A 22,034-nucleotide genomic window follows, 5' to 3' on the forward strand; every position below is an offset into this window, starting at 1 on the left:
TATGCATGCTTGTACATATTGCTTTCGTTTTGCTGCTGTTAAAATGGTTATGAATTATATTGGTTTCACACTTTTATTATATATATAAATATGATTGCTTTCTCTGTGTTTATGAATTTTTCCAAGACATGCAGATTAACTTTTTGTGTAATATTTCATATACTTTTTGAGAATTCATAAATGTAACAATACATTTTGATCATATTAATACATTAATGCATTTTTAATTGAAAAGAAATTCACTATCTAGGCTTTGGCTAGGAGAGACAGAGAGAGAGGGACTCACACACATGCATGGACATTTCATGTGTTCTGGCTATCTGGGGAAGGATAGAGCATCTGAGGAAATTCCAGGTTTTAATACTGTAAATACATGAAAATGAAGTCATTCGTGGATTAGCATGATATTTAAATGAACCCCAAGGAAACATCAAATCATTTAGGCTTCTTGAATTGTGCTTAAGTTAAAGATGGTTTGGGATAGATGGCTGTGGACTGATGATGTGGACATGGTCTGCTTCTAGCACTGGCAACAGCCACACAGAAGTTCACAGAGAAAGACAGCAGCTGACAAAGCCAGACAGCTCCCACAAAGCCCATGGGGCAGATCTGTAGCCCATGTCCCTCTAGACAGGCTAGCTGTCAAAACTTATCTTTTAGGGACTGGACTGAACTGGATTTGAACCTGGAGTTATATTCTGTTACCAGCTCCATGAACAACCAAACCCTAAAATCCCTCATTTTAGACCCTTCCTCTCAAGCATCCCATAGTGAAATGACCTTAATGAGCTAGTGAATAAGACTGTAAAGTCCTCTGTGGTCACAGCAGCTCTCAGTCCTCAACAGGGGATCCACTAGAGTCAATATCCCTTTTTCCATCAGCCAAAAATCCCATTTCTCTCAGATAGTATTTATTAAAGGAAAAATACAGGATAAAAAGACTGTACTGTGTCTACATGACAGACAGGGTTTAAGCTTGTCCCCAGCATTCTCACCCCGATAATAAAGCAGGGCTCACACAGCATCTCCCCGCTTTCTGATGAGGAGATTAAGAGACATTCATGATATTTGCTTCCCCAGCCTTGACTGCACCAACGAGTATTTTGAAATCCTGGATGGCCCTCCATCTTCCACGGAGTCCCTGGGGAAACCCTGCAGCGGGTTTCATATGGCCTTCGCCTCCCACTCCAGCTCGATGACGCTTGTGTACTTCCGAGGCATGAACAACATCGGGAAAAATTTCATGGCTTATTATTATTTTGAAACCAAAGGTAAGCAGATGGCATGGAGTCACAGCTCTGAGTTTTCTGCCGATGTGCCATCATTGGCTCTGTGACCTTGAACAAGCTGTTTGACTGATGGCGAATCTGTTGTGAAGCTTCACACACGAGCAGAGTCCCTAAGAAGTCGTTTCTGATATTACTTTGACTGTCATCCTGGATGGGTGTTTTAAATTATACAGAGGAAAGGAATATGTTCCCTCTAGGTCATCTACCAGACTCGTACACAACCTATAAGGAATTCAAGATTAATATACTAGACACAATCAGAAGGTAACTAGAATATACTGATTCAAGGCCAATAAAATAGTGTGTGTACTATAATGTGCTACATGGGCACATAGATACATATCCAAAAGGGGCATTGGAAAAGACAGGAACGCTATAGGCTGCAAATGCCAAGGAGAACATCAGGGAAGATCAATTTTGGATTTGCCTGTGACGTTGCGTAGCCCCTTCAGAGAGAAACAGCAAGAACACTTGAGAACTGAGATCAGTGCTGGAAATGGGATGCAGTACATGCTGGGAAGGCAGAAGCTAAGCTGAGGGTCTCTTAAAGCACAGTGTACACAAGTTAGCAAGATCACTCAAAACAATTGTGAGCTGACCATTACTGATTATTCATTTGCAAGCATTTTAAGCTCCTTGCATGTGTTATGGTTATGCAAATGCATGGATCATTCCCTTTTACACAGGGAGAAACTGAGGCCTCAGAGGTTCAGTAATTGATTACCTGGGGTTCTGCACTACTCTCCACCTAGAAATAGCAGGCAGATCTCCTAACTGTTTTGTCTAAGATGATGCTAAGAACACCTCCAGGGTCTTTAGTAAGTGTCGGGCTAATTCACTGAGCATATTGGCGACACATACTATATGACATAGGAGATGATACCAAAGAACGGGTCAAATAAAACTCCATAACTGGCATCAAACAACTGTTGACCGTAGCTTTCTTGCTTTTACAGAGATGACATCGAAGACGCCATATCTGATCAGTGAGTCAATTCTCTGGCCATTACTTCATCATCATCTTTAGTTCATGTTTCTTCCTCTGCCACTACTCCTGGTACTTTTTTTTTCTAAGACAGAGTCTTACTGTGTATCCCTGGCTGCTCTGGAACTCACTTAGTAGACCAGGCTGGCCTCAAGCTCACAGAGATCTGCCTGCCTCTGCCTCCTGAGAATACCACCATGTCCAGCGTTTCTGATGGTTTTACTGTCAGCCTTTGCTTTCATGTTCCTATTTTCTAATTCCTAGAACAAGTGCACTAAGACAGAGAGATTCTGTCTGCAGGCTTTCTGCATAAATCTAAAGCCTGGTCACACTATGTTACATGTAATCAACCATCAGGCCACTTTAGGCTGGTAGTTGTCTATTTGATTTTCTAATTCCTTGTCTTTAAACAAAGATAATAAGATATACTTAATTAGATACTCCACATCTAGAAGTTAACACAGCAAAAACACGTCAGTTACTTTTCTTGTTGGTGTGCTACGATCCCTGACAAAAGCCACGTAAGGAAGGAAGGTCCATTTTGTCTCACCGTTGGAGGTACATACAGTCCATCATGGCTGGGAAGGCATGGCAGAGAGAGTGGCTCTAGCTGTAGCAACTGGGGCTCACACTGCATCCACAATCAGGAAGCAGAGTGATGTGGCTACAGGAGATCGGCACACGGTCTCCTTTTCATTCATTCTTGGACCTCGCCCTATAAAAGGCCTACACCTAGAGGGTATCTTCCCAGTTGAGGTAAAGCTCTATGCGAATGACCTCACAGATACTCCCAGAAGTTAGTCTCCTGGAAATGATAAAAATCAGGAGCAGAAATTGATAAAATTAGAAACAAAGAAAACAAAAGAAAGAAGCAGTGAATCTAAGAACTGGTTCTTTAAGAGGTAACAACAGACCCTTGACTCAGCTAGCCCAAAGAAAGGAGTTTATCCAAATTAATAGAATCAGAAATGAACACAGAACCATTATGGCATACATCAATGAAACCCAGAATAAGAGAATACTTTGTAAAAATCTACTAAGATAAAAAACTTAGATGAAAACTCCATTAAGATAAATTTATAAAAGAAAAGAACAGATTTCTATATTTTTCCAAATCACTAAAGTTAAATCAAGAAGAGATCACTAACCTGCAAAGGCCCATAAGAAATAAGGAAATTGGAACAATAATAATAATAAAAAAAAGGTCTCGAAAAAGTTCCCAGATTCCTAGAGAGATTTTACAAAACTGTGTAAGGAGATCTATATTATTCAGTAAACTAAGAACAGAAGGATCACCCCCAGAAGTCCTTCTATGAAGTCAGTGTGGTGGCTGTTTTTTTTTCTTTTGGCTTTTTGGAGGGCTACCACTTAGCTCCCTAATAAATACATACATGGAGACTTATTACTTATAAATTCCCAGCCTTAGCCTGGCTTGTTTCTAGCCCACTTTTCTTAAATTATCCCATCTACCTTTTCTGCCTCTGTGCTTTTACCTTTCTCAATTTCTGTAAACTTTTCCTTACTTCATACTCCAGGGCTTGCTATGTGGTTGTGTGGCTGGCTAGCCCCTGAAGTCCTCCTCCTCCTTGTCCTGCTCTTTGATCTTTTCTCCCCTAATTTCTTCTCCTTTTTTATTCTCTCTGTCCGACATCCCCGCCCATCCTTTCTCCTGCCTACCTATTGACTGTTCAGCTTTTTATTAGACCAATCAGGTTTGTTTGTTTGTTTGTTTGTTTTTTGGACAGGCAAAGTAACACAACTTTGCAGAGTTAAACAAATGTAAACTAAAAGAATGCAACACATCCTTGCATAATTAAACAAATGTTCCACAGCATAAACAAAATGTAACACACTTTAAAATAATATTCCACAACATTAGTGTTACTCTAATAGCAAAACCAGGAAAGAGCATAGCAAAAAAGAAAACTACAGGCCAGTATCCCCAGTGAATATAGATGTAAAGATCTTCAATAAAATACTAGCAAACCGAATAGGGCGTATGTCTGAAGGGTCATCCACCATGATAAAGTTGGTTTTGCTCTAGAGGTACAGGATGGTTCAGGACATGTAAGTTAGTTGTAAATGTAATCATATAAATGGACTTAGAAACAACATTGACATGACCTTCTCTCAATAGATGCAGGAAAGACATTTGACACAATTTAGCATGCCCTTGTGATAAAAGTCCCAGAGGCAGCAAGACTGAAAGGTGCCTATCTCATCATAATAAAGACTATAGATGACAAACTCACAGCCAAATCATCCTAAATGGGGAAAATCTTAAAGCAATTCCATTAAAATTCGGAATGAGAAAGGGGTGTCCACTATCCCCCATTGCTTGAAGCACTAGCTCAAGCAATAAGACAAGAAAAGGGAATTATAGTGATACAAATGGGAAAAAAGAGGTCAGTTATCCCTATTTGCAGATGACATCAAACATGAAATCCCAAACATGCCAACAGAAAACTTCTAGAAGTGATCAAGAATTTTAGTGAAGTGACACATAAAAAATCAACTTATGGAAACCAGATATATACTTTCTACATACCAATAACAAACATACTGGCAGAGAGATCATGGAAACACCCCCATTCATAATAGCTTCTAAAAAATAAAATATTTAGAAATAAAGCTAACTGAGAAGGTGGGAATATCTTCATAAGGAAAATTAAGTTGAAATTAGCATCACAAGAAGAAAGTAAAGGTGGGGGTTCCTCCCAGAAAGACATGGTCTATGGATGTCTGCATGTTAGCACAAATTATGTAGTCATATTTTTGGTGAGGAGGCAGAGGGGTATGTCATGCCAGTTGGCTTTCTTATTTCTGAACAACATAAGATCGCTGTGAATAGAGAATCTGACTTAGGACATTCCTTATTACATAAGCGACAATGTGAAAGAATCAGTGTGGATCTGGGTACTTAATGAAGACTGATCTGAGGATCTGCCTTTGGCTTCCTAAATCCTCTCTTCAAGATCTTATCTTGTCTTCACAGCCATCCCCACGGCAGCTTCCAAGATGGTAACGGAAAGACCAAGTAAGTCCCAGAATGCACACATCTGAGTACCAAATATCCTTTTGTCTCAGCACCCATGTCTGTACCTGCTTCATACATGGGCACTACACTGAGCTACACACAGTTTATGTGTTTGCAAAAGGATCAATTGATGTGACCCTAGGATGTAAGCCCATTCCAAACCCCTAGACTATTCTGATTCTCATATTCTGAAACAGCAGGTTGTTTTGTTGTTGTTATTGTTGTTTGGTTTTGCTTTTGTGCCCTTCAGAACTCTCAAATCCTGCACAGCCTACCAATACTTCCAGTGGGAGTCTCTCACTTCTTCCCAAGCCTGACCCAGGTACAGTTCAGCTTACCTCCTGTATAAACCACTGATTGACTTTTCTAAAAAGAGGCAGAAGTTCAGAGCCATCCCACAGGCCATGAACTAGAACAACAGAGAAAAAGGGCACTTCTGAAGTAGGGTGCAGGGGTTGGGGGTGGTCTTGAATATTTGAATTTTTTATATTCAGTTCCTTCACAGATAAGGTTGGCATGCCAACACCCTGCTGCATAACCTTGAGCTACCATAAAAGCGACTCTTGAAAGCATCTCACAAAAATCACCAATTTTTCACAAGTCTCATATTTTTCTGTATTTAGCCCAAACAGTTTGGTGCATGCTTCTCACATAGCAGATAGCAATTAGTGGATGCTGTTTGAGTAAGATGCTATTGACAGTCTTTGTGTTTATCACACCCCAGCTAGGGTTGACTCTAGTAGGTTTTCCTTATCTAATAGTGTATAGGAGAGGGTAGCTCAACCATCTCATGAAAGGTGTCATGCTCCCAGATGACAGCAGTTACCAGGTCTCTGTCTGCAGGGAACTGGCCAGAGCTGCGGCTGGTGGGTGGTTCCAATCGGTGCTCAGGGCGTGTGGAGATCCTCTACCAGGGAGTCTGGGGCACTGTGTGTGATGACCTGTGGGACCTGAATGAAGCTGAGGTCGTCTGCAGACAGCTGGGGTGCGGAAAGGGTGTGTCTGCCCTTGGCAAGGCCTACTTTGGCCCTGGTTCAGGAGATATCTTCCTAGACAACTTCCAGTGTGCTGGGGTGGAGCATTTCCTGGGCCAGTGTGCCCATTCGGACTGGAGAGACCACAACTGTGGCCACCATGAGGATGCTGGTGTCATCTGCTCAGGTATGCTCTCTAATTTTATTCTCAGGTAGTAATTGTGAGCAGTGTGTGCTTTGCTGAAACATCCAGAGACTGCATTTGAATACAGGAAGGGCTTGGGAGTTGAAATAATAGTGTTTATTAAAGGGGGCAGCCAGCTGCCAGGAGGCCAGGGCAGCATGGGGCTGGTTCTCAGAGCCGCAGTGAACTTCCAGACTGCATTGTGCAACGTCTAAGTTTTTAGAGCCCCGTTCTCTTCACTTAGGGAACTAGGGAACTGACTGCTCTCTGGCAGCAAAGATGTTTTTGACAAAGCTCTGGCTTAGTACCATCATTCTCCTTAGTCGGAAATTCTGTGTGTGTGTCTGTGCACATGTGTATGTGTGTATGCTCATGTGCATGTGTTTGTGTATGTGTGCATGCATGCATGTGTGTGTTTGACTAATTTTAATTGCTTGTGGCATTTTTTAAATGCCCTGATTTACACATGTACCAACACATAACTATGAGTAAATAGGTTCCCTCTGGAACGTCTACTGAGGGTCCTGTCTGACGACGTGCTGCCTTTAAGCAAACAGCGGCAATCCCAGAGGTGACTTGAAAGAATTTAGTCGCTGTCATCAGAATGGGCATGCAGTTCACAGAGCTGCCCATGTGGGAATAGTATATTATACTAATGTCTATGTTCCACCAGTGAATACTCAGGCTCCTAGAAGCAGACATTCTTCGGATCTCAGCCTTTCACATCTGGCATCTTCTTGAGTTGCTATAACAAACTAACACCCCACAGAGACATGTATTGCAGACCTATTGATAAATTTGGTTATTCTGGCACCATGTTCTTTAAAGAGATGAACAATAGATTAATAAATTTGTATGAGAGTCTACATAAGCTTCTTCTTCTGTTATGGAAGCCTGGAGTTCGTACAAATGCCAACCTATTTGTTTTTCTTACATACAGATGCTGACAAACCTCTGTTGAACATTCCAGGTCAGTGGTGCCTTTAATGGGGACAGTTAAATATCAGCTGCCCTTGACTTTATCCTTGAGTTATTTGACCTTTCACCTCTGAGTTCATTATTTTTCAAACTACAAAAACTGTTACAGAATGCAACTAGGAATTTTGTTTTTTATTTTTTTTTTGATTTTTCAATACAGGGTTTCTCTGTAGCTTTTTGGTTCCTGTCCTGGAACTAGCTCTTGTAGACCAGGCTGGCCTCGAACTCACAGAGATATACCTGCCTCTGCCTCCCGAGTGCTGGGATTAAAGGCATACTCCACCACTGCCCGGCTGTTTTTTATTCTTTATTGTTTTTATTGATCTATACATTTTTCTTCACTCCCTTCCCTTTCTCCCTTCTCCCCTTCCACCCTCTCCCATGACCCCCATGCTTCCAATTTACTCAGGAGATCTTTTTTTTTCTTCAACTTCCTGTGTAGATCCGTGTATGTCTCTATCAGGGTCCTCTTTGTTGTTTAGTTTCTCTGGAGTTGTGGCCTGTAAGCTAGTTTTTTTTTCTTTTTTCTAAAAGTCACTTATGATTAAATACATATTATATTAGTCTTTCTGGGTGTCTGAGGTACCTCACTATATATGTTTTTTTTTGATTTCTTTCATTTGCCTGCAAATTTCAAGATGTCATTATAAATTTAAAGATGTGGTACTCCATTGTGTAAATGTACTACATTTTCCTTATCCATTCTTCGGTTGAAGGGCACCTAGGTTGTTTTTAGGTTATGACTATTACAAACAATGCTGCTATGAACAAAGTTGAGCAAATGTCCTTGTGATATGGTTGATTATCTTTTGGGTATATACCCAAAAATGGTATTGCTGAGTCTTGAAGTAGATTGTTTCCTAATTTTCTGAGAAATCGCCATACTGATTTCCAAAGTGGCTGTATAAGTTTGCACTCCCACCAGCAACAGAGGAGTGTTCCCCTTACCCCACATCCTCTCCAGCATAAACTGTCATCAGTGGTTTTGATCTTGGCCATTCTTACAGATGTGAGATGGAATCTCAGAGTTGTTTTGATTTGCATTTCTCTGATGACTAAGGATGTTGAGCATTTCCTTAGCATCTTTCAGCCATTTTATATTGCTCTGTTGAGAATTCTCTGTTTAGGTCTCTACCCCATTTTTTTATTGGATTATTTGTTCTTTTGATTATCAATTTCTTGAGTTCTTTGTATATTTTGGAGATCAGTCCTCTGTCTGATGTGGGGTTGGTGGAGATCTTTTCCTATTCTGTAAGCTGCCATTTTGTCTTGTTGACCATGTCCTTTGCTTTACAGAAGGATCTCAGTTCCAGGAGGTCCCACTTATTGATTCTCTCAGTGTTTGTGTTGCTGGGGTTATATTTAAGAAGTGGTCTCCTGTGCCATTGCATTCAAGTGTACTTACCACTTTCTCTTCTATGAGGTCCAGTGTTGTTGGTTTTATGTTGAGGTTTTTGATCCATTTGGACTTGAGTTTTGTGCATGACAATAGAGCTGGATCTGTTTTCATTATTCTATGTGTTGATATCAAGTTATGCCAGTACCATTTTTGACTATGCTTTTTTTCATTTTATATATTTAGATTCTTTGCCAAAAATCAGGTGTTTGTAGGTGTGTGGATTGATATCTGGGTCTTCGATTCTATTCCATTGGTCCTCCTGTCTGTTTTTATGGCAATACCAGGCTGTTTTTGTTACTGTAGTTCTATAGTAAGAGTTTGAAGTCAGGGATTGTAATGCCTCCAGATGTTCTTTTATTGTACAGGATTGTTTTGGCTATCCTGGGTTTTTTGTCTTTCCACATGAAGTTGAGTATTGTTCTTTTGAGGTCTGTAAAGAATTTTGCTGGGCATTGCATTGAATCTGTAGATTGCTTTTGATAAGTTTGCCATTTTTACTATGTTAATTCTGCCTACCCAAGAACATGGGAGATCTTTACATTTTCTGGTGTCTTCTTTAATTTCTTTCTTTAAAGATTTAAAGTTCTTGTCATACAAGTCTTCCACTTGTTTGGTTAGAGTTACTCCGAGATATTTTGTGCTATTTGTGGCTATTGTGAAGGGTATTGATTCTTTGATTTCTTTCTCAGCCCTTTTATCATCTGTGTATAGGAGGGCTACTGATATTTTTTGAGTTACTCTTGTATCCTGCTACATTACTGAAGGTGTTTATGAGTTGTAGGAGTTAACTGACAGAATTTTGGGGGCCACTTAAGTATACTATCATATCATCGGCAAACAGTGAGAGTTTGACTTCTTTTTTCTTATTTATATCCCTTTTTTGTTGTCTTACTGCTCTAGCTAGAACTTCAAGTACTATATTGAGTAGATATGGAGAGAGTGGACAACCGTGTTTTGTTCCTGATTTCAGTGGGGTCACTTTGAGTTTCTCTTCATTTAGTTTGATGTTGGCTGTTGGCTTGCTGTATGTTGCCTTTATTATGTTTAGGTATGTTCCTTGTATCTTTGCTCTCTCCAAGACTTTTATTGAAGGCATGTTGAATTTTGTCAAAGGCTTTTTCAGTATCTAATGAGATATGTGTCTTTTTTCTTTCAGTTCATTTATATGGTGGATTACATTGACAGATTTTCATATGTTATATGATATTTTCATCTCTGGGATGAAGCCTACTTGATCATGGAGGATGATTTTTCTGATGTGTTGTATGTGTATGTATGTGTGTTCATATGTGTATCCATCACTTTTTGTTTTTGCATACCCTTTGCAAAAGCATTCACTCACATATCACATGACAAATTGGCTACATATTTGCCCATTTTCATCACTGTCATAGCACCAGGAGAAAAGATACATGCAGAAGTGACATAGTTTCTTAGGGCTTCTTGCCTGTGCTCTTCTCTCTGGTCCAAAATATCTTCCTTGGATCTTCCACTAATGTTTTTATAAGTTCTCTCCCAGAATCTTCCTCTCTGTCATTTCCTCTAATATCCTGTCTTCCTCTTTGTTGTATTATCATAGTATAGAATAATGCATTATACTGATGTATATATTTTACTAGTGAGTAGACCGAGGCTCCCTGAGGGTCTATGTCTGTACCATCAGTGGATAATATGGGAAACAAAATACTCTGTTGAAACAAAATTTGCTGCAACCCCCACAAACTGCAACTCAGAAACCAATGGTAAACATAAGGATCCATGCCTGAGACCCCATCCTCACCATCCTCTAAAGCTGGTACTATTGGACTCCAGGTGAGGGCATGGGGGTGGAGACTCACACCACATCTCTGTCTACAGGAGACTGGCCAGAACTTCGCCTGGTGGGTGGCTCCAGCCGGTGCTCAGGACGAGTGGAGGTCCTTCACCAGGGAGTCTGGGGCACTGTGTGTGATGACTTGTGGGGTTCAAATGAAGCTGAGGTTGTGTGCCGCCAGCTAGAGTGTGGTCAGGCTATTTCTAGTCTCGGTGAGGCCTACTTTGGCCCAGGCTCAGGAGACATCTTCCTGGACAACCTTCAGTGTTCTGGGATGGAGCATTACCTTGGCCAGTGTCCACATTCAGGATGGTCAGAACATAACTGTGGCCACCATGAAGATGCTGGTGTTATTTGCTCAGGTATTCATCTTATTCCCGTGCATCTGAAGACATTTCGAAACTATCTTTGCTGGGTGGCATTTTCCATTCATTCCTTTGATTCTTTAAGCAGCCCTTCAGGTCTATGCCCTGGGTCAGACACCTATCTGGTCATGAGTGGCACATAGTGGCATTTAGGAAGTCCATGATATCTACAGGCATCTCTCTGGGGCATTACAGTAAAGATTTCAGGGCACCTCTCCCAAGAAACTATCGCTGAGTAGATTTGGAAAGGACCTTGAGAGTTTGTGCTTTAACAAGAGTCCCAGGAACTCTGCATAAGAGTACCACAAATAACCTAACACTGCCCACCATGAAACACAGTTGACCCAATGTCTGTGCTAAGTTATCTAAGCAAAGGACTTCCCTAGATGAGAGTGCCCAATTGATATTTTTTGTTTGTTTGTTTTGATTTGTTTTGTTTGGTTTGTTTTTTTCAAGATAGGGTTTCTCTGTAGCCTTGGAGCCTGTTCTGGAACTAGCTCTTGTAGACCAGACTGGCCTCAAACTCACAGAGATCTCTCTGCCTCCCAAGTGCTGGAATTAAAGGCATGCACCACCGCCCCAATTGACCATTTTAGTAGCTGGTTTTGGCACCCAGAAAGGTCATGAGCCTGTCCCTTTTATTCACTATCCACTTCTTGTCACCTCACCCATTGAATTCATCAAAGAGAGTGACCTGTTGCTTTTCTTTGTGTGTACAGATTCAGATGGCCCTCCTCCACCCATGCCACCAGGTATGTCCAGTGCCCTCCTAGTTGAAGGAACTTCCCATCCAGGAAGAAAAACCATGATAGCAGTACTAAATATATATTTTTTAAAAAAATGTTAAGAGTCAGGCATTTCTCTGAGCTCTTTATACATGTACATTGCTCACCTCATGATAGAGCTGTGCTGCAGAAAGCCCACTGTAAAAACATCACATGTCAAAGAATGCACTCCATACACCTAAGCTAATGAACTTCCTGGCTCAGCAACAGCACACTGAGAGCACCTGCTGTGCATCCTCACTATCTCTGGTTGCCTGGGAGTTCACTGATGTGGTCCAGCATCTCAAGGGAGGATCATCCCCATATATGACCCCAGGAAAAGATCCACATTCAAAATTTGAAGGACAGGTTCTCCTGCATGAAAATCCATAGGTCAAATCTTTATAAGTCAGGGACTCCCTCCAACTCCTTTAATTCCCCTTAGGAAGATATTTTGAGTATTTACATAAACAAACACCTAGGAAGTCAGCAGGGAACTCTTGGATAGCCAGGGGACTTGGGTCAACTCTCAGTGCACTTGACCTCCAATCTCATTTGTCATACAAACATTTTCCCAGTAGACACCCAGATCAGACAAAGCTATAGGAAAGTTGGTGAGACAGTTTGCTCCGGCTACTTCTCATCACCAAGACAATTCTTTAACCCACCCCCATGCTATGTTTTCATGAGAAATATTTTAGGAAGATTAAACAATTTTGATTATTAGATAGATTAATGGAGAACCAAGTTTTTACAATATATATATATATATCAGATATTAGAAAATTCAGACTAGTGGATAACTATAAATTTTGGAATGACACCGGAAGTGAATGAAAACATATTTTTTATTCATTGCAACATCCAACATCTGCCCAAAACATTGGTAGATATGATGCAAGGGTCCCTGATAAGTGAATTATTTACTCCCCATGGTTGAGGATAAGGGAGATCCAAAGCCTGCCTACAGTAACTGTACTGGGAATAGCTTTAAGAATGGGTCCCCTTCCTGTTCTTGTGCTCCCAGGACCTCTTCACAATGTCTCTCCAGCAGAGTGGTCAGACATCTTGTAGTATTTAGCTGGAAAGAAGACCGGGACTTCCCCTTTGAATGTACCTGGAATGTCTCCCTCAGCTGAGGGGAAAGCACATAAGCCACAGGTCATTGACAGAAGCATTTATCTGGAGGAGATTTTGATGCAGGCTGGGTGTCCTGAGACAAGGTCAGCTTATGTGTTGGGGTCGTGATTGAGAGAAATGGTTAAAGCCAAAAGGCAATGGTTAAGTTCAAGGATAGTGGATTTTTAAAAATTTCTCAGACTGGAGGACTGAACCCAGGTCCTTGTACTTGCTAGGCAAGCATTCTGCCATCAAGCTAAATCTCCAACTCCAACAGTAGCTATACGCACGAGGGCTTGTCTATATATTGCTCACTTCATGTAAATTGTATAGGTGATAAAGAAATGAAGAAGGAGTCACCTGGTTTTCCATTGCTGTCCCAAAATTTAGTGTTTTAAAACAAACAGATACATGCCATGGTTTTGTGGGTCAGGAATTGGAGCAGGGCTCAACTTGGGGTTCTTTTGCTCCTCAGAGTATCAAGCTGGGTTCTCCATGTCATTTGCCTGAATGCTGGTTTGGAGAGCTCAAGATATCTTTGCTTACACGATTTGTGCCTTTGTGGGTGCAGCTGGAAAGATGGGTCCTTTTCCCTTTCAGAAAGTCTCATGGCCTCTACATTAGTCTCTTTAGTAAGATGGTGTGAGGCTGTCTGAGTAAGCAGCATTCTCTGAACAGGAAGTAGATATCAATAGTTCCTTAAGACATTGCATAGCTTCTGCTATATCCTATTGTCAAAGCAGTTGTAGAGCCCACTCGGGTTCCAGGGAGGGAGCTTGATGGTGGTAGGAGGTGTGTCCAAGTGCTGTCTGGTTTTGATCAACCATAGAATCATAGAGAACATTCACTCAGCAGCTTCAGACTCTTCTAAGTTTGCACCAAATACGTTGATGTCTCCAAAGACACCCTTCACCATGCACTGAATTGTAAATGAGACCAAAGATTTCCCCCTGGATGTCATTTTTATCTTCTTTTTCCCCTTCCAGGTCCTCCTCCAGCTTCTCGGGATCCAACAACAGGTAGTCACTTCTTTGCTTGAAATGCTTAACTCCATGTCAGCAGATTCTAGGCAATGTCCATGGATGTAGCTCAAAAGAGCCCCTGGCATATGTGGGTGAGGGGCTTGCTCCTCTGCTGCCACTCTGTAAATGCTGACTGTTTATTAGGAAGACCACGTGAGAAAAGATGGCTGTGGATCTTCCCAAGACAAAGTAGATACGAGGTCAACAAGATGGCAGAATGTAGTTCTACAGTCCATCGGACCCCTTCTCAGCCTGTCTTGTTTAGCCACATCCTAGGAGATGCTCGTAGACACCTGGTTTTCCTCTCTTGCCACATGTGCGTCTTGGCTCTGCTGTAACCTATAGATGTGATGAATGGAGTATGGAATGGTCAGTGACACCTTTCATCACGCTTGAGAGTTACAGATAGGAGGGTTTTTCAGCTCAAGGCCACCCTTGGCTATATCATGAGACATTGTCACCACGAGAGACTGGGGATTGGTTCTGTGGTAGAGAACACTTGCACAACACCCTGGATTTGATCCCAGCTTTCTCCCACCCCAGAATGTGGTTAGTGACAGAAATGTAGGGTTTCTGGGAGCATGCACCCAGCATCCATCTTAGACAAGATTAGGAACCTGTGGGTCCCCGGGAGGATAACAAGATGGTCATGGAGGTGAAAAGAAGGGAAATTGAGAAACTCAATAATAGGTATAAGATCAATGAAGTGCATTGTGTTGTCAAGATCCTCCAAAGTAACTCGATAATTTTAAGTTATCTACTGCTTTAGACAGCATTCTGCCTTGTATGCCTGTGTGGAGCTGTATCTATTCATGCTAGAATGAAGAAAATGATGAAGGAAGAACTAGATCTTTGTCTTCTTGTTTAAATTTTATAAATCCCCAATTATTCAAGTTCCAGTCTGAATACACTGAGTTACAGGGAAGGAACACAATCCAGCGAAGTGACGACAGTGTACTGAGACAAGGTCCCAGTCATAAGCTCCCAACTCTGCTCAATGTCCCTTCTGCTCCCTGCGTCATCAGACTCCATGGTTGTTCTGTAGCCTCTTACTCCAAACCCTCCTCAAAGTGTGCCTCTTACACACAGCAGACAGCCTATCTCTCTGTCCTTCCTCCTGCCTTGTCCCTCATAGTATATAGATCCTCCTCCTTCTCCCAGAAAACAAAGATTCTGTCCATTTTGGAAAGGAGAGATGCAGTAAGCGGAGAGGATGGATGCCAACTCGTTGCAGATATTCTTACACGGTGATGCTTTCGAGTCATCGGGATTAGATCAAATGGCTTCCTAAGAGATGCTAAGCTAAATACCAGCTTACCCAGGCCAACTGCCACCTGACCACACTTGACCTTTCTGGCTTGACCACATTGACTATGAGCTGGTCATTTCTAAGATCACTCAATGACACCATGTGGCTGCAACCTGACATCCTTTTTCGTGTTCTAGGAGGAAGCAACTCTTGTGGAGGGGTCATTTCCAGTCTCTCTGGCTCATTTTCCAGTCCAGGATACCCAGAAAACTATCCAACAGACATCCAATGTGTTTGGGAGATCCACGTGGAGAAAAACTTCCGCATAGAACTCATGATTCCAAATTTGAAGTAAGAAGCTAGTTTTAAAGAGAAAGTTAAATTGAGTAAGACTATCAGTTTGTTGACTGTGGCAAAGACATTTCCTTGAGTAAGAAGAAAACATAGGAGTAAAACCCACTACAGCGTCTCCAAGTTCAAGTCTGAGTTACTTTTGTAGTAGTATCTGGAAGGTCTCTTCTAGCTAGAAATATGCAGCAAATAATTTGTCAACACATTTGACACATCTCAGCTTTGATGGTTTGTCTTTTGATATTTTTTTCTAAAAATACTTCCTAAATTCTCAAAACCTTTGACCTTATACACTAGGGACCAATATATGTCTTTCAAGCTAGTTTCTTAGCTCATCTATATTTTATACAAAAGTTAAGAGATTTTTTTTCCTAAGACATGTGCTGGTCAGCTATTCCAGGCTTGGGCTTTGCATTTTCTAAGTGTTTCCCCCAAAGTGAAAAGAAACAGAAGAGCTAGTGCCTCAGCTCTGACAGAAAGAGAACAGGTTCCATAGTCACTGCGACCTCTCCATCGCCGTGACATAAAGTGACAGCTGACATTTTAGAATACTGACTGTGTCCAGACCATGAGCTGCATGCTTCTTCTATGTGTTTGTGCACATGCATACACCTATGTGCATGTGGAGGTCAAAGGTCATTTCAGGTGTCCTGTCTCAGGCACTGTCCACACTGTTCTTCAAGAGAGGGTCTCTCATTGGTGTTGAACTCTTGGAGTGGGCTAAGCCACCACAGCCAGAATTTCCTTATGAGTTCTGGGGATTGAAGTCAGGTGTTTCATGTTTCTTGACAAGCACTTTACCAACTGAGCTATCTCTACAGCCCCTGGGCTAGATGCCTCTAGGCTTTGTCATGCTCCAGCCTCACGATAGCCTACAGATGCTTTGTCATCCTCATTGAAGAAGAGGAAAATGAGGTCATGGAGAGGAACTAACTTGCCCATTGACACAAACGCCAGTCCTACTGATGTGGAAGCCCCCATTCCTCACCAACAGTTGTCTTCCAGCAAAACCTTCACAAGGCCTTTCTTCTCTCACATGGCTCATACAATGCTGCAACAGAGCAAGACCATGAGGTTCCATGCTAAGCCAGCCCCAGCCAGACACTGCATCATGGTTCAGTCATGACTGTGTCAAGGCTGTCAATTCAGACTTGTTTTAAACCCAAGGAAACAGCAATCACAAATTCCTAAGCCATATTATCTTGGTGGCAGGTCAGAAGCACAATGATTTTAAAACTCATCATGAGGTTGTAAAATAAACTTTGTATACTCCCCCAGGTGAAGAAAATAGAGTCCTGATAAAGCCCTTTGGGAAAGCTAAGGAATACTTCATGTTCTAGGCTGTCATAGATTGGGGTGTTGATACGGAGGATCTTGGTACTGGGCCACTAATTCCCAGCTTTTGTTCCCCCAGCCTGGAAGATATCCTTGGATGTCCCTATGACTCAATTGAGATCTTCGATGGCCCCAGAATTGCGTCACTCTCCATGGGGAAGTTCTGTGCCCCGTCAGCTGTGGTATTTTTCTCCTCCTCAGACATCTTGACAGTGGTGTTCCGAAGCGATTATATGACAACAAACACTGGCTTTTATGCCTTTTTCAATGCAATTTCACAAGATGGAAGGAGGTCAGGTAGGAAGAGTTGGGTCCTTAGGGGATATAATCGAGATCAACTTCTAACTTGACTCTCCTCTTACAGAGACTGGTTCTGTTTTACACCCCCCCCCACATACACATATCTCCCCTGCTTCATGAGGGGCTAGATTTTCTCACCATGGGGGCCAGGTAGCAAGTGAAATGTGGACACCCAGAACCCCTGGAGATTCCACTTCCCTCTACCTGTTGACCCAACATGCCCTAAATCATAGACTCACCCCAACTAGAGGCTTCAGGACTCCTTTTAGCCCTGGCCTTGTAGCCAGTCATTCCAGAACTAGCTTCAGTTTGTATCCTGCAAGGAACACTGCCTGCCACCAGTTGTGGGTTTTTTTTTTGATGTTCAGGTTCCCCATGCAGGAACCCCAATAATTCTTTGTGGCTGCCAGAAAACCAGATAATTAGTAAGTCCCTGTCTGAAGTTTGGTGTGTTTGTCCCTGAGAAAAGAAATTCCTTTATGGGTGTGTTCTGTGTGTCTTATATGTGTGCTCTCACCAATTCACCCCAAGGGCCTCTGGGATAAACTCTTGCTAGATTCCTTACTTTACAAATGAAGGAACAGCTCAGAGAGAGGAAGGGATTGCCAAGGAGGGGGCAGCAGCAGAATGAAATTTTACCCCAATTTCTGTCTTACTCTTTCACCTTTGGGTTTCATATGGAATCAAGACACCCACACAAGGGTTTGTGCTTGTATTTGCCTTGGTCATGGCACAGCCTGTAGGAGCCATTCCCTACATAAACCTCCCCATGCTCAAAAGTGAAATCTTCTTTCGTTTAGAAGACAGACTTGTGCTACGACTGGCAGGCAGCTCCGGGCAGTGCTCGGGACGTGTGGAGGTCCTCCATCAGGGGGCCTGGGGCACTGTGTGTGATGACTTGTGGGACATGAATGAAGCTGAGGTCATCTGCAGACAACTGGGGTGTGGCCATGCCATCGCTGCTCCTGGAAGTGCCTACTTTGGCCCAGGCTCGGGAAACATCCTCCTGGACAACATTCAGTGCTCAGGAAAGGAGAACCACTTTGGCCAATGCCCCAGCTCTGCCTGGTTAGACCACAACTGTGGCCACCATGAAGATGCTGGCGTTATCTGCTCAGGTACTATGCCTCCCATAATGAGTTCCTTAGCCATGAGCAGAATAGGGATGTGACTCTATTGAAAACGGCCATGTTGGTTACTTTTCTTATAGCTGTAAACAAAATTCCAGACAAAAGCAACTTATAAATGGAAGAGTTTGTTTTGACTTGTAGTTCAGGTGCAGTCTACTCTGCCAGAGAATCATGGAAGACGGAGTTTGAGAGAGCTAGTCATATTGTATTGAAGCCAGGAAGCAGAGAGAGGTGAATGCTGGCACTGAACTTCCTTCTTTTCATGCAGTCTGAGACCACATTTAGAGTGGGGGTTTCCACCTCAGCAAACCAAATCTAGAAACTTCTTAAACAAGCCCAGAGGTTTGTCTCCTAGGTGATTCTAGAACTGGTAAATTGGCAGGAGCAAGGTAGACAGGGAATGCTGAGTCTGACTGTTGTGGAGACAGACGCCCAGGCACACTGGTTAGCTTTTCCTATTGTCTGCACCTTCCCCAGAGGTGAAGCCACTTTCCCAGGAAAAAGCTTGCTTATATAGCATGAAGCCTGTCTGCTTGAGACATGGCCACAGTAGAAAAACTAATATTTCTTTGTCTCCACGGAATTTATTTTAAAATCCCTGAATTCATTTGTTTCCTGTTTGTGCAGATGCAGCGGTGACTCCTTCACCCTCAGGTAAGTCCAGCACTGTAAATTCCATCTTTTCAAGGCTGAGACATCTGTGTCCTCACCTATACACTTGCGGATAGTGACCAGAGCAGTGATTTCCGATTCTGTTTGCACCTTGGAGCCACCTGGGGAATCTCTGAGATTCCCAGTGCCTCCGCTGTTCCTCAGACTGGTCACATCAGAACCTTGAGGGCCACTCCTAGCCACCAGCAATAGGCAAGCTCCCATGTGATTCTGACGTGCAGCATAAATTAAAAACAACAAGAACAATAGTATTTCTTTATATTCCCTGCACATTAATCCCCTGTGAGTTGTGTGGCTGGAAAAGATGTACGTACGCGCGCGCGCGTGTGTGTGTGTGTGTGTGTGTGTGTGTGTGTGCACTTCTAGGCCATGAAACTAAAGGAAGGGGTGATGAGAGGTGAGGATGGGATTCTGAAGGAGGTATGAAATAGAGAGGGTAGTGGAACTTGTGTAATAGGAGCACCGAAGTGGGAAGTAACTGAAGAAAGGAAGAGAACTAAGAGCAAGTGGGGCATGAGGAAGCACAGCTTGGGAAGGAAATGGACAAAGGCCAAGTACAATGATGCGCATGCATGGAGATGCCACGACACAGCCTGCAGCAGTCCCCAGTGATGTTCCTCCTCCTTCAACAGAACCCTTGTCCAGCCTACCCATCCCCATATTGACTATAAGGATTCTGAGTTTTGGCCTCCCGGCATTTGGTGCTCAAAGCGTTATCAGTATGATTAAAAAGACAGGCGCTTCAGTCAGGTCAGCCCTTGACTTGGTGAACCTAGTGTTCAAAAGAACAGACGTCATATCTGTGATGACTTGATTTCATGGGCATTGTCTATGATTTTTGTTCTGGTGACTTACAGAAAGAAGGGGAACTCTATCCAAGATTAAGGGGAAAAGAGAAACAAGAGTCTCCAAACTATTTGTTAAAACTTGAAAGTAGTAATATGTGTGTTCATTGGCATTTAAGTATAAAATGACTATATAATGCTGACTCTATTCTGGTTTTCTTTGGTTTGGATTTTTTTGAAACTTTCTTTTATCAATTCCACATACCACATATCTTGCTTGAAATTATGACCTATAACATACAAACTTGAATGACATTGTGATAACTCATACAAACAGCATTGACGTCTGCCTATTCTGTTTGACATGAGGGGAAGGAATGGTGGGATAAAGCCCTCACAAGCAGCTATGTTGTCCCCACTTGAGTTGAGCTGGCTTTCATGTATGAGTCTAAAAAGACCATTAAAGAATTATATACATAGTTTAGGGGACTGGAAATAGCTCACTTGGTAGTGTTTGCAAATACAAGGACCTAAGTATTAGCCTCAGAACCCACATAAAAAAAAAAAAAACAGGCATAAAGCCGGGCGGTGGTGGCACTCGCCTTTAATCCCAGAACTTGGGAAGCAGAGGCAGGCGGATCTCTGTGAGTTCGAGACCAGCCTGGTCTACAAGAGCTAGTTCCAGGACAGGCTCCAAAACCACAGAGAAACCTTGTCTCAAAAAACAAAAAACAAAAAAGAAAAAAAAAAACAGGCATAGTGCTGTATGCTTATAATACCAACATTGGAGAGGCAAAGATGGGTAGATTCTTGGGATCCTTGAGATTCAATGGCAAGCCAGTGAGGTTAATCAGTGAGTTCTAGGTCAATGGGGACCATGTCTCAAAAAAACCAAGGTGGGCAGCAGCTGAGCACAATACAAGGCTAGCCACTGTCCACCTTGTCACACATGTGTACATGTACTGCACAAACATAAAATGTAGCCTAGATGCTACCACATGCCCCATTATACACACACACACACACACACAACACACACACGTCTAGTTCTCAATCAGTTTCAAAGTCCAGCTTGCCAATCGTATATATTTTATTCTCCTGCATCCACTCTTAGATCTATACCTACTTGTACCAGCCAAACTATGACTATCCAGACCAGCCAAATCTCTTCCCATTTTAGGATGCCCAGTGTAGAATTTGTCATTCTGAATTCTGCATCTAGGAACATGCCAAGGGCGTTCCTGAAGATGCCAACCACAAGTCTCTCATCTGCTTTCTCAGAAGGAAGTAACTCCTGTGGAGGAGTCATTTCAAGTCTCTCGGGATCCTTCTCCAGTCCTTGGTACCCTACAAACTACCCCACTGACACGGAGTGCGTCTGGGAGATACACGTGGCCGAGAAGTTCAACATAGAGCTAACAATCCCCAGCCTGAAGTAAGCAGCTTTGCCTTTCTCTACTCAATGGCTAGACCAGATTTGAATCTGTGATTACCCAAAAGCAATGCCTTTCCATGGTGGGAAAATCCTTCCACCTTTTAGATGACCAATGATAGTCTTTACTGGGGGTGTCTTTTCGTTGGCTATCCCAGAGTATCCTATTCATTGAGGTAATACCCATGAACATCCAGACATGGAGACATGGGTGGTCCATACCTAGAGACCTTGCTCCTGCCCCATCACATTCCTTCTGTAAGATGCATATCTGGTCTTCCTCATTCTCGTTGTCTGGTGGTCCTTTCTCAGACACTATATGAAGTAACTCAGTAGCTTTTCCCTCCAAGAATTTCTATCAGCTCTCCATGAGGAAATTTTCTCCAACAAATTGAAGGGTTTTTATTCATTTCTCCCATCAAGTATCTTGTGCTCCCTGCTTTTTATTCCAGTCATCGTCCATTTGAAAGCAATCCTGTTTAAGGTATATATTTACATGTAAATATTTACATGCATACATTTTATATATCACATACACAGTTTCCCCTTGGTGTTCACAGACCAGCTCCAAGATCCCCCTCAGCTACCACAGAAGTCTAAATCTTTTATATAAAATATTATAGAATTTGGATATAATCCTTGTAAAATTTTTCCCATGTACTTTAAATCATCTCAGGTCACTTAGAACCCACAAGAAATGCAATGTCAATGTGGGACAAATCACTGTCACACCGTATAGTTTCCAGAACGGTGACAAGAAAGAGCCTGCACATGCTCAGCACTAAGTTCTATGTCAAGCATTTTTTTAATTTATTTATTTATTTATTAAAGATTTCTGTCTCTTCCCCACC

At 42.3% G+C, this 22,034-nt stretch overlaps 1 protein-coding gene across 1 annotated transcript in view; it reads left to right on the top strand.

The window, feature by feature from the left end:
- The window catches only part of LOC126515918 (putative DMBT1-like protein), a 59,227-nt gene extending 38,037 nt beyond the window's left edge, over positions 1 to 21,190 (top strand). Inside the window, exons 11-22 of the mRNA XM_050165956.1 lie at positions 1,081 to 1,271; positions 2,246 to 2,275; positions 5,270 to 5,311; positions 6,155 to 6,472; positions 10,704 to 11,021; positions 11,744 to 11,776; positions 13,894 to 13,926; positions 15,376 to 15,529; positions 16,944 to 17,161; positions 17,965 to 18,282; positions 18,922 to 18,948; positions 21,033 to 21,190. Coding sequence (XP_050021913.1) covers positions 1,081 to 1,271; positions 2,246 to 2,275; positions 5,270 to 5,311; positions 6,155 to 6,472; positions 10,704 to 11,021; positions 11,744 to 11,776; positions 13,894 to 13,926; positions 15,376 to 15,529; positions 16,944 to 17,161; positions 17,965 to 18,282; positions 18,922 to 18,948; positions 21,033 to 21,190 — 1,840 coding nt within the window. The remainder of the gene's footprint in view (positions 1 to 1,080; positions 1,272 to 2,245; positions 2,276 to 5,269; positions 5,312 to 6,154; positions 6,473 to 10,703; positions 11,022 to 11,743; positions 11,777 to 13,893; positions 13,927 to 15,375; positions 15,530 to 16,943; positions 17,162 to 17,964; positions 18,283 to 18,921; positions 18,949 to 21,032) is intronic.
- Positions 21,191 to 22,034: the final 844 nt, after the last annotated feature.

Source organism: Alexandromys fortis, unplaced genomic scaffold (assembly GCF_014885135.2).
Source record: "Alexandromys fortis isolate MF-2015 unplaced genomic scaffold, M_Fortis_MF-2015_v1.1 scaffold_146, whole genome shotgun sequence".
In the NCBI taxonomy this organism is placed as follows: domain Eukaryota; kingdom Metazoa; phylum Chordata; class Mammalia; order Rodentia; family Cricetidae; genus Alexandromys; species Alexandromys fortis.